General features: G+C 50.8%; 1 protein-coding gene across 1 annotated transcript in view; it reads right to left on the bottom strand.

Moving 5' to 3' along the window:
* The window catches only part of LOC307074691 (muscleblind-like protein 2a), a gene marked incomplete at its 5' end in the record, with an annotated part of 239675 nt that overhangs the window by 192349 nt on the left and 29774 nt on the right, over nucleotides 1-17552 (bottom strand). Inside the window, 3 exon segments of the mRNA XM_079734959.1 lie at nucleotides 242-340; nucleotides 342-485; nucleotides 3236-3400. Of these exon segments, the coding sequence (XP_079591085.1) occupies nucleotides 242-340; nucleotides 342-485; nucleotides 3236-3400 (408 nt within the window).

Below are 17552 nucleotides of genomic sequence, written 5' to 3'. Positions count from 1 at the left end.
AGGGAGAGAGAGAGAGAGGGAGGGAGAGAGAGAGACAGACAGACAGGGACAGAGAGACAAAGGGGAGAAGAAGCAAAAAAGAGAGAGAAAAAGGCGAGGGGGGGTGAGAGAAAAGGGGGGGAGTCGGGAGGGGGGAGAGAACAGGGGGGGGAGTCGGGAGGGGGGAGAGAAGGGGGGGGGCATCGGGGGGGCGGGGGGGAGAGAGAACAGGGGGATGGGAGGAGTCGGGGGGGGGTGTCACCTCCAGCTTGTCGGTGCGCAGCAGCTTCTGCGCCGAGGACGAGGAGGAGGACGAGGAGCAGCCGGAGGAGCCGGTCGCCATGGAGATGGGCCCATGGAGATGGCGGGCTGCCGGGCACCATGACGGGCGCGCTGGGCAGGATGTCGCCCGGCACCAGGCCCATGGCGTGGGACATGGGCGCCAGGTAGGGCGCGTAGCTCAGCCCGCCGCCCGAGCCCAGGCCCTGGCAGGTGGGGAACGTCTGCTGTCAGGGGGGGGGGAGACACAGGACAGAGGGGGGGGAGGGAGGGAGGGAGGGAGGTCAGCGTTGTTTCATGTGTTCACAGGTAGGAGGCCAACGGCAAGGGCGCTCCGGCGCCAGGGACGCAGGGGAACCGGGTTCGATCCCCCGGGCGCGGCGGCTGTAGCGTGGACCGCCCCCCCGCCTGCTCCAGATCGACAGGAGGGAGAGGTGTGACAGGTAGGGTAGGTCAGGGCCATTAGACTCTGCGTAGCATTCCCCCCCCCCCACACACACCCCTCTTACGCACTAATTGTATGTTGTACGTCCTGGCACTTAATGTACGCACTTATTGTATGTTGTGCGTCCTGGCACCTGGCACCAAATTAGTACCTAGCATTGTGTATCATCTTATCCTAGCTGTCTGTGTTGTATACGGGGAAGGGGTTAACCTAGGGACACATGTCCATCCTGGAGCAGGTGACCTGTGCCTCAATTCACTGGAGGTCACTCAGGATGGAAGACGAGGCCCGACGGATGCACAGCGGTGTGCAGCATTGTGTGAATGAACGGTTGTAAGTCGCATTTGGACGAAAGCGTCAGCAAAATCCCCTGAATGGAAAGGGAAATGGAAACGGATGCATAGCACTCGTAAATGGGACGGGTAGCGCAATATCGTCGGAATGGACGGAAATTTGAGTCTGAATAAAAACTTAAATGGTATCTAAACAACTTTATTTTCTACTTAAAATCTTTTCTTCACCAATGCTTTCGTTTAACAGTCAGTGACGTTAAAGTGACACTGCTGCAGTAAAGGAAGGGGGGGGGCGTTGATGACCTATAAAGTGTAGAAGATGATATTGGGTTCTGCCTACATCAAGGTACGGTTAGAACGCTGATGCATCAGAGAGAGAGAGAGAGAGAGAGAGAGAGAGAGAGAGAGAGAGAGAGAGGGAGGGAGGGAGAGAGAGAGAGTACCAGAGGAAGATTGTGCATTGCAAAAATCTTGTTTTCCTTACTTGTTCAATCAATAAAAAAATGTAAAAAAAATGTAATTCAAAATCTTAATTTCCTTTGGGATAAATTAAGTCGTTATCCATGTCTGATCCACTTTGAAAGTTTTGCCGTATGTACTACACTATGGGAAAAAAACGTCCAATCGCATCCTTCCTTTCACTTTAATCCCTCCCTAGTATTTTCTTGTCCCAGAAGATAAAACACACAGAGAAACATAGATGTAAACACAAAAAAACACCACAAAACCAGATGAGCCTTCTCTGAGAACATCTCCTCCCAGTTGGGTACCGCACAGCTGCGGTCTCGTACCGCACTTTCAAACGCGCTTGTTCTCAGTTCCCCTCCCTTTTTCAGGTGCTTTGGGTTGGAAGGCGGTGCTTTGATGGTGCAGTGAATGCAGCAAGGAACGCGAGGAGGAGGAGGAGGAAGAGTTGCTTACGCACACCTACTCCCCTGTCTCGTGGGCCGGGCCACGGAAGGTTATTAGGGAACAATATGCAGAGTCACTGATTGGTGGACGCAGTGCACCAGCCCGCGTGCTGAGCAGAAAAAGCCGCATGCGTTTACTTCTAGAGCCGCTACACTCTGTAAGTCATTCGGAAGGGGAAACCCAACCTCTAATAACAATGCACCACGTGAAAAGTCTATTATGTTGCGATAGTTTGGCTCTTCAGTTCACCCAAAGGCCCTGACACGCCAGACTGATTATCGGTCGTCGGACGGTATGGCCATGCTCCTTGACCTGAGTCTGTTCGGTGTGTGCTGAGCGACCGGCCGTCGTCGAAGCCGCCTGTGACCTTTTTTCGAGCCCGTCTGGGTTATTTTCCGCCGGTTGCACATCGGCCATGGCCATGACCAAATCGGTCCGACTGCCTTTTCTGCCGACGATCGGCAGTCGGAATGGTGTGTCAGGGCCATTCGACTCTGCATCGACTCACCTCTTACGCACTAATTGAATGTTGTACGTCCTGGCACTTAATGTTCGCACTTATTGTATGTTGTACGTCCTGGCACTTACTGAATAGTACCTAGCATTGTGTATCATCTTATCCTAGCTGTCTGTGTTGTATACGGGGAAGGGGTTAGCCTAGCGATTGTTAGTGCATGGCACTTGGTTCTATTAACGTCCTTACTGTAACGACAGCGATATGTTGTTGTTCGTTCTTCTGACAAATGTACTTATTGTAAGTGGCTTTGGATAGAAGCACCTGCCTCGTGCCCTGAATGTAAACGTAATGTATACATTTACATTCAGGGCACTTATCAGGACGCTTTTGTCCCAAGCGACGTGCAACGGTTCACACACACGTTCACACACCGACGGCGGAGCCAACCACGCAAGGCGACAGCCAGATCTTGGGGAGCAATTAGGGGCGAGGTGCCTTGCTCAGGGACACCTCGACACGCGGCTACGATCAGTGAGCGGAGCTAATGTACAGTAGGAAGACAATTATTTTTATCTGATGACGTACACAGGATATTTTTTCGGCGTTGGACTACATTGACTCATGCGTTCAGTGCCTACACTTTGAACGCGGTTTCATGTCTCCCACCCTAGCTCGAAAGCCTTTTTTCGTCCCTACCCCTTCTTCGCCAGAGACCAGCCCCCTGAATCGTCCCTGACAACACTGTAGACACGTGACGCTCACTGTAAACATCCTCCTCCCCCGACTCCACATCTCCCTACTGAGCACACACACACACACGCACGCACGCACGCACGCACTAACACACACCCGTGAACCTTCGGCACTCACCACGGGCTGCATGGCGGTGCCAGGGATCATGAACTGCATCTGCTGGGCCAACATGGCCGCCGCCGTCTTCTGCTGGATCAGGTTGTTCCTGCCGTTGATCTCCAGCTGGGTCTTTAGGTGGGCGGGGGGGTGCAGGTACTTGCAGTTCTCGCGCGTGCATCGACCCTGTGGCGAGAAACAGAGAGAGAGAGGGGCGTGGCGGTGAGGAAGAGGAGGGTAGAAGAGGGTGGGTTGGAGGTGTGCGTGTTCTGTGTGTGTGTACAACGGTGCGTTTGTGTGTTACCGTGTGTGTCTGTGTGTGTGTGTGTGTATGTGGGTGGGTGTATGTGTGTGCGTTTGTGTGTTGGGGGGCAGATAAACACAGCTTTCTCCTGTGATAATGAACAGCTGGTGCCTTCCCTTGGCCAAAGAAAGACCCTCATCACACACACACACACACACACACATTAATATACACACACACACACACACACACACATTAATATACAGCAGAAGAGCAGAAGGCAGCTGCATATTGATATGTCAGGAGTGTTAAACATGTCACTGGCTGTTATTAGCCGGCGAGGCCGTGGTCGTGCTGCCCATAGTCAAAGCTCTGTTGCTCATCTGTTGCTCAGCCTGACCTCTGGGGACTAACTTCTCAATTCTGAATCGTCCGGTGATCATATGTTCCAGCGAGGGAGAGAGAGAGGGAAAAAGAGAGGGAGGGAGAGAGAGAGAGAGAGAGAGAGAGAGAGAGAGACACACACAGAGGGAGAGAGAAAGAGAATAAAAGAGAGAGAGAGAGAGAGACACACACAGAGACACAGAGGGAGAGAGAGAGACAGAAACACAGAGAGAGACACAGAGAGAGAGAGAGACAGAGACAGAGAGAGAGAGAGAGAGAGAGAGAGAAAGAGAGAGACAGAGAGAGACAGAGACAGAGACAGAGAGAGAGAGAGAGAGAGAGAGAGAGAGAGAGAGAGAGAGAGAGAGAGAGAGCGTTAGATAACACTCCTCAGGGTCCCTTAGAAATGAGAAAGAGTAGATGAGTAAGAATGAGGAGACTTCTTCTCGTCTACACACCAGGTGTCCTTAGCTCTCTGATGACCAGGACACAGGGCGATTATGTTTAAACCTGCTTTATTACAGCAAGTGTTGCACGCTGCCATGTCCCAGATCTCTCGAATGTGTTTCTGATGGCTGGTTTAACCAGTGCTAGGGCTTCTTGATTATGGAAAAATCATAATCTTTTGTTGAAATCACGATTATTCAAACGATTATTTTTTGAGTTTGAAAACATGATGTATTTATTCAGCATGTCTCTCTCAAAAACACTTTGTAACTGAGAAATTTGAAATTTCGCCTTAAAAAAATACACAAAATGGTCAAAAAGAAAATGTTCAAATCCAAAATAATGTACAGATATGTATTCAATTAACATAATCAAAAACTCGATTATGTGAATTTTGTGATTTTTAGACGCTAAAATAGAAATTGAGATCGAATTTGTATGGATCGCCCAGCCCTGTTGCTCCACGCACAACAGGTGTGCAGCCTCACCCCAACCACCCACTCACACACTCACGCACTCCACGCTGTAGTAATTAGAATTAGCCGTTAAAAAACAAGAATCAACACACACACACACACACGGCCGCACGCACAAAAACACAAACACAAGGACACACTAACACACACACCAGCACACAATACTCAGCAATCAGTTTGAGACTCAACCGAAAGTGTGAAGCACTTTTTATTTCCACGTTTCAATTGAATCCGCAGAAGTCCTTGCCGTTACTTGGAAACCCCTGTCCACACACCTGTGGCTGGCCTTGAGCAATTATTGGGCCGAAGTTGTTCCCCTTGATGTGACATCTATGCCGGGCATTATTCCTGCGGCTCATTCCCCAGACACACTGGAGCAGTGTGTTTGAGAAGCATTTACTCAACAGGATCTCGGCAAGTACATTCATTGACATGGGTTCAGTGAGAAAATCAAGGTAAGGTTCTGTAAGTTCCGCACACTCAATGTAAAGAAACCCTATATCTGGTGCATGACGTTTGCATGAGTCGTTCGCCCTTAAGAGTATTGTGTAAGACAAAGTGAAAGTGGCACTGAGATTTGTACCTTGAGACGCAAAAAGTAGTGCATCGGATTGTTGGTATCGTGTTGAGGCTAATTTGAGATCTGGCACTACTCTTGTTTTCCTTATAGCCGAGACTCTTGAAAATAACACTTCTACAAAATGTAGAGGGGTCCCACAGTGAGCGCTGAGAGACTGAAATGAAAGTGAAAGCAGCACTGAGGTTTGCATGTGATAAACTGAGACGTCATTGAGGTAGTGCTTCCAATTGTTGCAGCCGTGTTGAGACCAATTTGAGAGCTCGCACTCACTTTTCTTACAGCTGAAACCCTAGAAATGAGAGGCCTGCAAGAAAATGTAGAGACCTCACACAGAGATCTCTGTGTGAGTGAACCTTGGTTATTTCTCAGGACTACAATTGAGATGAAAGAGAAAATGCACCAAATCTGTCTTTGGTTCTAACTAGCGCTCATTTTTAGGAGACGTTACCGTGATATAAAGTACTTCTACTGGTACTCTGCTATCGGTTAGCTATCGGTAAGCATTAGCATTCAAATAAAAGCATGAGACTGATTGTATATTGAGCACCTGGCTAGCTAGTAAAAGGCACTACAAGCTAATGCTAAGCATGTGCTTTCAAATAAAAGCATGAGACTGACTGTATATTGAGCACCTAGCTAGCTAGTGAAAGGCGCTACAAGCTAATGCTAAGCATGAATAAAAGAAAAAAAGATAGAGAACGGCTGACTGTAAACTGAGCACCTAGCTAACTAGTCAAAGGCGCTACGAGCTAACGATGCACACGACTAATAAAAGATAAAGATAGCGAACGTCTTACTGTAAACTGAACAGCTAGCTAGCTAGAAACATGGCCCATCGCGCCTCGTGGGAACAACACCCAGGACAGCGCCGAACACAGAAACAGACACAGGTCGACGGGGGTCAAGTTGCAGAAGCAAGCCTGTGGTTGAACTGGTTAGCGGCGGAGAAGGCGGCTACAACCGCGCATCCAACGCAGGGATCGGTTGCTCTCCTCCCTAGAAGGGAAGTGAGGGGGCAGGGGTCAGGTCCACAGAGTCCCCCCCCCCCCCCCCACCCCCTCCCGCCTGGAGGTAATTAGAGACTAACCCCAGCGGGGCAACGGTAAACAAACGATAATCAAACATGGATTCCTTCTTAACCCTCCCCCCCACACCCTATCGGCTGGGGAGGAGGGGGGGAGGGGGAGGGGAGAGAGCAGGGGACCAATCAGAGAGAGGAAGCAGAGAACAGTGGAGGAGGAGGAGGATACAGCAGGGTAGATATATGATATATATATGTGTTAGGAAAGCCTATATACACAGGGGAGGAGGAACCGACGGCGATTGTAATGAGGGGTGGAGAGCGCAACAGAGGAGAAGAAAAGATGAAGCGGGGGATGGAGAGAAGAAAATGTGGAGGAGGAGGAGGAGGAGGTGGAGGAGATGGAGAAGGAGGAGGAAGAGGAAGAGGAGGATGACATGTGAAGAAGACTTTGAGCAGGAACAGGAGGAGAGGAGGGGGAGGAGGTAGGAAAACACAGAAGAGGAGTGGTGAGGGGGGTTGGTAAATGGTTAATCGCCATGGCGACCACATGGTGGACTTGTGTCAGGAAAAACAACACAGAATCAGGGATAAAGGATTTAATTAATCATGCCTGATATGTAGTCTGTCACGATCATTCAAACTTTGGTCGTTGACTTGCTTTCAGTGAATACAAAAGTGAATACAAAATGAGTGCTGGATGTTATCGAATATACTATTGAAACTATTGTGGACCACACACACGCATGTGCAGCGCACACACACACACGCACACGCACACACACACACACGCACACGCACACACAGTGAAAACAGCCAGAGCAGCAGCAGGCTGGCCTGTCGAACAGCTGCTGGGAGGTAGGCTGCAGGAGGATTAGCAGCAGGCTACATAGGAACTGACTCTGCGTCTGTACTCTGGGACACTAGTGCTACAGACGTTTGTAGGTTATCATCACGCCAACAATGTCCACGGATATGACGTTAAAGTGTAATTCCGGCGACACCATTTGGGCTGTTACATTGCCCCGGGCAACTTTGTGCAAGCCCTATACTCGTTTACCAACGATTGTTGTGTCTGGAGGCCTTATTTTATGGGTTTTCATGCTGAATTCTTTGCACTTTACACTTTAAAGAAAAACTGTGAGGGTGTAATGTCGATGGTACATTTGAGCGGGATTTGAATGTGAAAACTGCATACGAGTCTGTCTTTGCGGTATTTTAGTTTTTAACTATTTGCATTTGGTCGTCTTCCGAGAGAGAGATTCAGCTCAGGCGTTCTTCGAACAAGGGGCTGACCCCCCCCCCCCCCCCCGCCCCCCCCCCCCCCCGCCCGCCCTCAGCGTCAGCAGGAGGAGCAGCTCTTTATGAAATCCAGAGTAACGAACCGAGTGAGCGGTGTCTGCGTGTTATTAAAGTTTAGCTCATTAGCGGTGCCGCTCCTCCAAATCGGTATTCATCGTGTGCCATTTTTCTTTTGTGTTTGTTTCACAGTCGTCGGTCGTTTTTGTCGATGGTGCAAAAGTGAAGAGGGGGATGGAGAGAGGAAAAGGCGGCGGAGGAGGAGGAGGTAGAGGAGGAGAAGGAGAAGGAGAATGAAGAGGAGGTGGTAGAGGCCACGGAGAAGGAGGAAGAGGAGGACGAAAGGGGCAGACTTTGAGCAGGAAGAGGAGGAGGAGGAACGTCCAGTCAGCCGTTTTGCCGACAGTCCACTTGATAGCTACTGCCCGACGTTTGTCGTGTATGCATGCGTCACCGTACTACTCTACTACTGCCGTCCCCTTCCCTCTCTCATCGTCGACCTTGGCGATGCGCTACTTGGGGGGGGGGGGGGGCGAGCGACCTTGCAAACCGAGAACTCCGTGGTAAACGAGTGGTCGGACTTCCTGTGAGAGGCTCCGTGACGGACGCTGTTCACAGGAGGAGATCCCAGCTCTGCTAATTAGACGGGCTAATTAAACATTAAACATGGGGGACCGCTGATGCATCGGCGCCACCGACGCTTCTGGGTAACCAAGGGACTTTGAACCGCGCGTGTGGCCACACACACGCACACACACTCACACACACGCACACACACACACACACACACTCACACACACATACACACTCACACACACACACACACTCACACAAACACACACACACACACACACACAAACGCGCGCAAACACAAGTGTGCAGAAACACACACATACACACACACACACTCACACACACAAACACAAGCACAAGCACAAGCAAGGACAAGCACACACGCACACATTGTGATCCACACCCGCCCACACAAATACCAACACCGCACATCCTTGCAGCAAAACCATGCGCATGCGCCGGGCAAACCCACCCCCTCACAGCGGGCCGAGTTGTGCGTTTTCACAAAGTGCTCCGAGCAAGCCCACACAGACACACACGCACACACACACACATGTACAAACGCACGCACACACAGGATCTGGCTGGGTTCCTCTCATGCAGTGTTGCTGTTCTCAGTGACACACCTGACATGTGTCCTAGCTCATCCCACCCCCTCCCTCGTTGAGGCCCTGCAGGGGGGGGTGTGTGTGTGTCTTTGTGTGTGTGCGTGTGTGTGTGTGTGTGTGTGTGTGTGTGTGTGTGTGTGTGTGTGTGTGTTTGTCAGGGTGTGTTTCAACTACGGGGAATATTGGCTGTGTGGGAAGGTGTGACCAGGATCACAGGTGGTTTAACACACACACACACACACACACATTCACGCACACACACACTAGCACACACCTACATTATGTACAACACCACACCATGGTATCTCACAGACACACACACACACTTACACACACTAACACACACACACACACCAACACACTAACACACACCTACATTATGTACAACACCGCACCCTGGCATCTCTCACAACCCCCCCGGCCCCACACACACACACACACAGACAGACACACACACATACACACTATGTACAACGCCGCATCCTGGCATCTCTCACACACACACACACACACACACACACACACACACATACTGAAGTCTTTGCAGACAGGTGCTCCTGCGGATTTGCATCTCGCCCGACCGGGGGGGCCTCTTGCCACCCGAGCGGGCCTGTCACTCTGAAGGCTGGCGTCTGATTGGCTCCCCACCGGCGTTCACCTAATGCCTGCCAATGATCTTCACGCCTGCAGCCTGTAGCCGTTCCTGTGGCGTTCATCAGCTGGCGATCGTTCATCTGAGGAGACGCGCCTCTCTGTCCACTTGACCCGGGCGTGGGTGGAGGGTAGGGATGGGCATTTTAAGAAATGTCCTTAATCGATCACCGATAAAATGAATGATCAATTATTTTCCCGTTGGCTGTACAAAAAATTGCCATTGGTAGAAAATACAAAATACAGTATGTTTTTCTCAATGAAGCCTATGCGGCGCTGGTAGAAGCCCGACAATGCGCTCTTAAACATTTGGAAACAATTTAAAAAGACAAAATCTGTATTTCAAGTCCAATATGAACCAAGGAACAGCCAACCTATTCTCACACTATAGTGTGAGCCCATAGTTCTCACACTATGCAACACAACCTCCTTTTGATCGATAGAAATAGCACGTGATCGACAAAATTCTTAACGGTCAATGATCGATCATCGATTAATCACGCCGACCCCTAGTGGAGAGAGAGGACAGTGAAGACGGCCACGGAGTGAGGTTGAAAGAGAGGGAGGGGGTCTTCAACGTTGTGGTGTAGCCACTACGGAGAGACGTTCCTGGCCAGCACCTTGCCCCGAAAGCAGTGGACAACCCTTAAAGGGCTCATGTCATGCCACCAGGAGTGGGTGTGATTAGCTGGTACAAGCCGTTTCAAAATCATCCCTTCCCTGTGCAACAGTGACATCACAAGTGGGAGTGTCCCCCTAGATGTAAGCTGGATGGTACATTTGTCAGACAAAGGAGAAACAACAATACGTCTCTGTCGGTACAGTAAGGAGGTTCATAGAAACAAGTAACAATCGCCAGGTTAACCGATTTCCAGTTTACAACAGAGATAGTAAGGATAAGATGCTACACAAGTACTTTTTGTGTGCCAGGACAGACAACATACATTAAGTGCCAGGACGTACAAACATAGAATAAGTGCGTACGTTAGCTGCCAGGACGTACAAACATAAAATGACTGTGTGTGTGTGTGTGTGTGTGTGTGTGTGTGTGGGGGGGGGGGGGGGGGGGGGGGGGGGGGTCTTGAGTCTCTAGTGGAAGGCATCCCTCTTCTCCACTGTGGCGGCGGTGGTGCTCACGGTCACTGCCATCTTGGAACTTGGAACGAGCCAAAATACCCCAACCTCCCCTTAGCTTAGCTTAGCGACAGTACGGGGAGCTTCGACGCTAGGTGCGTGTAGGTGTGTGAGACGCGTGATTAAACGGTGTTGAGAGAGAGAGAGAGAGAGAGAGAGAGAGAGAGAGAGAGAGAAAGAGACAGAGAGAGAGAGAGAGAGAGAGAAGAAGAGAGACAAAGACAGAGAGAGAGAGAGAGAGAGGGAAAGAGAGAGAGAGAGAGAGACAGAGAGAGAGAGAGAGAGAGGGAAAGAGAGAGACAGAGAGAGACAGAGAGAGAGAGAGAGGGAAAGAGAGAGAGAGAGAGAGAGAGAGAGAGAGAGAGAGAGATGGAAAACAGAGAGCGCTGTTCCATTTAAGGTCATTCAAATATTTTTTTAAGGTCGCGTAATAGCGTCCGTGGTCTGCGTGGAGGCTCTACAGTCCACGATGCGCTCTACGGCTGTGTGTGTGCGTGGGCAGGTTGTGACTGCGGTTCTGTGGGGTGCATGGCGGAGGACCGGCTTGGCTGGTGGAGAGGGGAGACTCCGCAGAGTGGGGGTCATTAGAGATTCCGGGCACTCGCGATGAGGTAAGGCTTTCAGAGTGCTGCATCACACCAGGCCCTGTCATGATACGACCCAGAGAGGGGGGGGGGAAAGAGAAGAAAAAGCCGTGTGCGGCTCTTTTCGGTGCGCGTGTGTGCGTGTGTTTGTGCACGTGTGTGTGTGTGTGCGTGCGTGGGGGGTTGTCGTGTCCCCTTTAAGGCCGAGCGGGATGGGGATGGTGCGGGTGGATTGGGTGGGACTGCGGTCACCTGACCTGATAGTCATCATGTGATGGATGACATCACTGCACCTGGAGCCCCCCCCCCGATGCAAGACTAAGGGCTGTACGCGCACACAGACACACACACACACACACACACACACACATGTTTGCCCGAGCCAGACTCGGCGAGCAGAACACAGATACATCCGTCGTCAGGAACAAGGCTCAGCAAAGCTCCGAGCCACCACTGCCTGCGGTGATCCAGGTGTTGCTGGCACACCGCCGGCGGGTATCCATGGCGACGGCTTTACGAGCCTCACACTGGCCAAGACAGTTGTTGTGAACATCCTCTCACGTTATTTCCCCAGTGTCCACTCTCCTCGTTAGCCTAGCATCCTCTTATGTCACGTTGACACTAGCATCCTCTATCCCCATTAAACGAGCATCCTCTTCTTACTGTAAGCATAGCTTCCCCTCTGCTAATTAACCCTATCCTCTCCTCTCTTGCTATTAAATTAGCTTCCTCTATCCCCATTACACTTGCATCCTCTTCAACCGTTAGCCTAGCTTCCTCTATCCCCATTACCCTAGCATCCTCTCTCCTCATTAACCCTATCCTCCTCTGTCGTTGTTAGCCTAGCTTCCTCTCTTGTTGTTAGCCTAGCTTTCTCTATCCCCATTACCCTAGCATCCCCTCTCCTCATTAGCCCTATACTCCTCTCTCGTTGTTAGCCTAGCATCCTCTCTTGTTGTTAGCCTAGCATCCTCTCTCGTTGTTAGCCTAGAATCCTCTCTTCTCATTAACCCTAGCCTCCTCTCTCATCTCTTAGCCTAGCTTCCTCTATTCCCATTACCCTAGCATCCTCACTCGTGTGTTAGCCAACTTCCTCTATTCCCATTTCCCTAGCTTCCTCTCTTGTTGTAAGCCTAGCTTCCTCTCTTCTCATTAACCATATCCTCCTCTCTTGTATTTAGCCTAGCTTCCTCTCTTGTCATTATCTTAGCTTCCTCTATCCCCATTACCCTAGGATCTTCTCTTCTCATGAACCATATCCTCCTCCCTCCTTGTTAGCCTAGCTTCCTCTCTTGTCGTTAGCTTAGCATCCTCTCTCATCATTAGCCTAGCATCCTCTCTCGGCGTTAGCCTAGCATCTGCTCTCTTCGTCAGCCTAGCAGCTCCCGACAATGACACTGTGCCACACACCGATAACCCGATCTTGTAGTTAGTGAGCTTCCATCAGGCATCGCCGGGCTACACAAACAGACGCTGACATACACACACTGGATTAATCATCTCCTTTGAGTCACGTTTTCACAAAGGAAACGACGGCAACACACCCCCGACAACAATAACAACGGCTGTCATTAGCACACACACTCCCCGAGATCACAGATGTAGCACCATTTTAACGTTAGCGTCCCTCTAAGCCATCACTGACGACATCCAATCCCATTGTTTGGTTTTATCACTTTCCACACACCCTCACCAAAGACTCTGGATGTGTGCTACGCCAGAGTTGTTCCTGAGGGGGGGGAACCAGGAGATAAAATGTTAATTTCATGAACAGAAAAGGATTATCCTCTTCTAACCCTGGGAGAGAATCCTCGCAGGCCTCCCAGAGCTAAGTCACTGCTAATTAGCGCATGTCAACGACTGACGTGAAGGTCTTCAGGGGAGCGGTTTTCTATATCTATTACTGATGTGCCGAACTTTTCCCGCAAACCGTGGGCCTCGAATTCGTACTGAACTATGAGTGAACCATGAGACGAACACAGAGACCCAACCTCCTCCTCAAACACCACAGCACAACACAAGTGGCTTGCTCTCTGACTGAAAGGTGACATATTATACTACCAGGCGTGAGTGTGTCTACCCAGCACACATCTAGGTGGACACGCCCGCTAGTGATGTCAGAAGAGGCAGATTTTCGAAACAGCTTGTAATGGCTAATTTCACTCACACCGGGTGGTATAATATGTCACCTTTTAAAAAATGCATGAGCTTCCTCCTTGTCAAAAGGTGATGTATGAGGGATGTATATAAAAGGAGGCTGTGGTTTTCAGAGATCCCCAAATTAGGTCAGATCTTTGTCATACGCAGCGCTGATGGGAGAGGTTGCACGTCAGCCACCCGAAGTGAGGAAGGGGTGGTTTGAGGTCTCTCCACTGTGAGGGGAAGAAAAGAGAGGGAGATCGGGGGAGAGTGGAGGGAGGCAGAGAGAGAGAGAGAGAGAGAGAGAGAGAGAGAGAGAGAGAGAGAGAGAGAGCAGGGAAGTCAGAGATAGAGAAAGAGAGAGTACGAGGAAGTCAGAGGGAGAGAGAGGGAGTCAGAGAGAGAGACAGACAGAGAGAGAGAGACAGACAGATTGACAGATGGATAGAGAGAAGTATAAGCAGCGAGAGAGGAGCGAGAGAAAGCGAAAGAGAGAGAGACAGAGAGGGAGAGGAAAGGAGAGGACCAAAAGAGAGAAGGAGCGAGAGAGAGGAAGACACATTGTGGGTAGGTGTGCCGCAGGAAGACGTGCAGCATGTTGTCCTGTAGCATGAAAGACCACACCCCGGTATGAAGACGTGAGCTGCAGATCCGTATGCCAGTCCATAGGGCACCTTGAAGGACAACCATCATTGCCAGGATACTAAGAGAGCAAGCATCATGGAAGTTCGGTCAATGTTTGTAATCGATGCCTCTCTAGCTGTTTAGTGTACGCTATACCTCCTTTCATCTGGGCACTATAAAGCTTGAACTCCCATCAGGGTCAATAAAGGATCTATCTCTATATGTTTCTATATATATATGTGTGTGTATCTATCTAGGTGAAAGTGCAGTAAAGCACAACGTCCAAAGCCTAACTCTATGAAACATCAAGGGCATGGTCTCTCAGCATATGCTCCGATCTTATAGAACGTAATCGTTCAGTTAATATCGACACCGATTTCGGGTTTCCGTTCTGTGTCGCCCAGTTCTTACCGGTGATGTGTAGGGACGGCTGTGTGCAGAGGGGACAAAGCAGGAAAGGGAATAAACCAAGGGAAAATAACATGAGAAGAACGCCTACTATTTTGCAGGTTGCTTGTCTTACACATGCAATTAGAATTAGAGGAGATGAGTCATGTATATTGCCATTGTTGACCATGGCTACTGTATGGTGAGTATATGTGTGTGTGTGTGTGTGTGTGTCTACATATGTGCGTGTGTGTGTACGTGTGTGTGTATGTGTGCATTCACGTCAAGGGTCACACTCAAGTAGCATCTGAAATGATTGTTGTACATTAAATGCAGTGTGTCTAGCACACACAGAAGTGCACAATACATGTGTACACTGAATGTAATCCGGCATGTGGAAGTGTTCTATCTATATAATTAAATTGTATTAGAACACTTGTATAAACACAATTTCAATGTGTGTGTTTATTTATTTGTGTTGGACTGACCTACCACAGCTAGCGCCCGTCTTCATCAGCGCCCCGTGCACGCTGACGTCTGTGTGTGTGTGTCTGCTGAGCTCCAATCCCTCTACCCAGAACCCCCCGCCTCTTCAATCAAGCTGGCCATGGCAGTCAGAGAGGGGAGTGTGTGTGTGTGTGTGTGTGTATATGTGTGTATGTGTGTGTGTATATGTGTGTCTATTTGAACATGCGTCTGTGAGTTTCTGTGAGTGAGTGAGTGAGTGAGTGAGCGTGCGTGTCTGTGTCTGTGTGTGTGTGTGTACACATGTGAGTCTGTGCACGCATATGTGTGTGTGTGAGCGTGCGTGCGTGCATGCGAATATATGTTTGTGTGTGCGCGTGCGTGTGTGCGTCTGTGTCTGTGTGTGCGAGTGTGTGTGTGTGTGTGTGTCTTTGTGTGCGAGTGTGTGTGTGTGTGTGTGTGTGAGGGTGGCTCTGGACACAAGAGATCCACTCTTCCAGGCCTGCTGCCCAGCACCGCCCCTCCGCTCCGGTCCACACTGTAACATTTGCATTTGCCCATCAATGGCCGCTCTATTCACCACACTGTCTCGCTGTAGGGACGGCCTGGAGAGGCTGCACTGAAAACACTGCTAAACGCCCACGTGACTGCATGGGGGATGCTAGGCTAACGGGACCACACCGCTTATGGGGGATGCTAGGCTAACGGGACCACACCGCCAATGGGGGATGCTAGGCTAACGGGACCACACTGCCAATGGGGGATGGTAGGCTAGCTGGACCACATTGCCAATGGGGGATGCTAGGCTAACGGGAAAACACTGCAAATGGGGGATGGTAGGCTAACTGGACCACACTGCCAATGGGGGATGCTAGGCTAACGGGACCACACTGCCAATGGGGGATGCTAGGCTAATGGGACCACTCTGCCAATGGGGGATGCTAGGCTAACAGTTGCTTGGCACACCTATGCTATGAATGTGTGCGCTCACTGACTGGTATTGGTAAGACGGTTTGGGACAATTGCTTCCAGTAGACAGACACTAAATGGATAACAGTAGTTGTTTTGGTGTTCGCACGAAGCATAAAGGTTGCGGGTTTGATTCCTAATTCCCAACGCCTATTAGTCATTAGGCCTGGCCCCTACCATCTCCTTCAGGGCATGGATCAGTCTTCACTGGGATGGACACACACTAGACACTGGGCGGCATGGGGCTCAGGAGGTAGAGCGGGTTGGCAGGTAACCTGAAGGTTGCTAGTTCGAGTGTCGAGGTGTCCCTGAGTGAGGCGCCTCACACCTGACTGCTCCTGACGAGCTAGCGGTCACCTTGCGTTGTTGACACCGCGTCGGTGTGTGGAATGTGTGTGTGTGTGAATGGGTGAATGTTAGGCAATATTGTAAAGAGCTTTGAGTGGCCGCCGGTTAGAAAAGCGCTGTATAAATGCAGTCCATTTTAGACGAGCCCCCAGCTGTGTCCAACTCCCTGGCTTTGCAGTGGAGGGGTTTGGGGTTGGACAGGCTCAGGTGGGGGGGGGGGGGCATTGACATCCTTTGGATGATCAGAGACCCAGGCTGGGGCAACGGGGGGGTATTGATGGGTTTGCGGGTGAGGAACAATCAAATACAATCAGAGAGGGGCCAGAGTGGGCCGGCCGGTTCTGCTGAGACCGCAGTGGGACCCAGCGGGGGGTAAAAAGTCAGTGGGTAAAAAGATTTGGCACAGTGGGGAGAAAATGAATTTGCCTTCTCCTCGACTCTCTGAGTGGACAGCGGCAACATGGACTATATATAGAGCCAGCACCAGTGAAAAAAAGGCTGGGCCAGGCCGGCCAGAAGTGTGCAGCCCTGGGGGGAGAACACTCCAGTGCAACACTTGTAGTGGAGAGGGGGGCTTGAGGAGATATGGCAGGGTCTCGCGGAGAAAATGACACAGACAGAGAGAGAGAGAGAGAGGGATGTGGAGAGGTAGGAAGAGTGAGAGAGAGACGCAGAGAGAGAGGAAGAGGAGGAAGAGTAGGAAAGGGGAAAAGAGAGAAAGAGGAGGGAGTCAAAGAGGAGAGAGAGAGAGAGAGAGAGAGAGAGAGAGCGAGAGAGTGTGAGAGTGCGAGAGAGAGAGAGTACTAGAGAGAGAGAGAGAGCTCCTTGTGTGCTGGGGTGGACCTCGACTCAAATCATGGACCCTCCAGCATGGGGGGTCCGCCCACGGAGACAAGGTCAAGGACAAGGCTCTAGGACGCCGGAGCGGGAATGAGAGCATTCCAGCTCCGCCCCCCCCCCCCTCCCCCGTCTTTTGCCAGTGCTCTCGAGATAGGCGCCTGTTACTGAGATACCGATGCTAATTTCTCCTGACGCCCGGGCCAGCGATATGTGTAATCCCTTCAGAGCGTGTCTAAAGAACCTCTTGTATCCCCTCCCTCCGCTCCGGCCATATGCTCCCATCTCTAAGCCTCCTAGTTCCCTACCCTGGCTCTCTCTCCCTTTTCCCTAGTTTCCCTTTTTTTGGGGTCTTTTGTTTGTAGCCCGCCGGCGCAGTACAGCAGCTAGCCGCCGCTAGCCCCCCCCCCCAGAGACAATGTGTGAGGTCATCTGGGGTGTCACTCCTCGCCTAAGCCCGAATATGGACTTCCTGCCAGGATGTGTGAAAAATGAACGGGATTTTCACATAATCCCCCACGTAATCATTTACGCATAATAATCCCCTCTCCCTCTGCACTGTGCCCCC

This window comes from Pollachius pollachius, assembly GCF_949987615.1.
Source record: "Pollachius pollachius genome assembly, chromosome: 4".
Taxonomy (NCBI): domain Eukaryota; kingdom Metazoa; phylum Chordata; class Actinopteri; order Gadiformes; family Gadidae; genus Pollachius; species Pollachius pollachius.
This window is presented reverse-complemented; position numbering and strand designations above follow the sequence as displayed.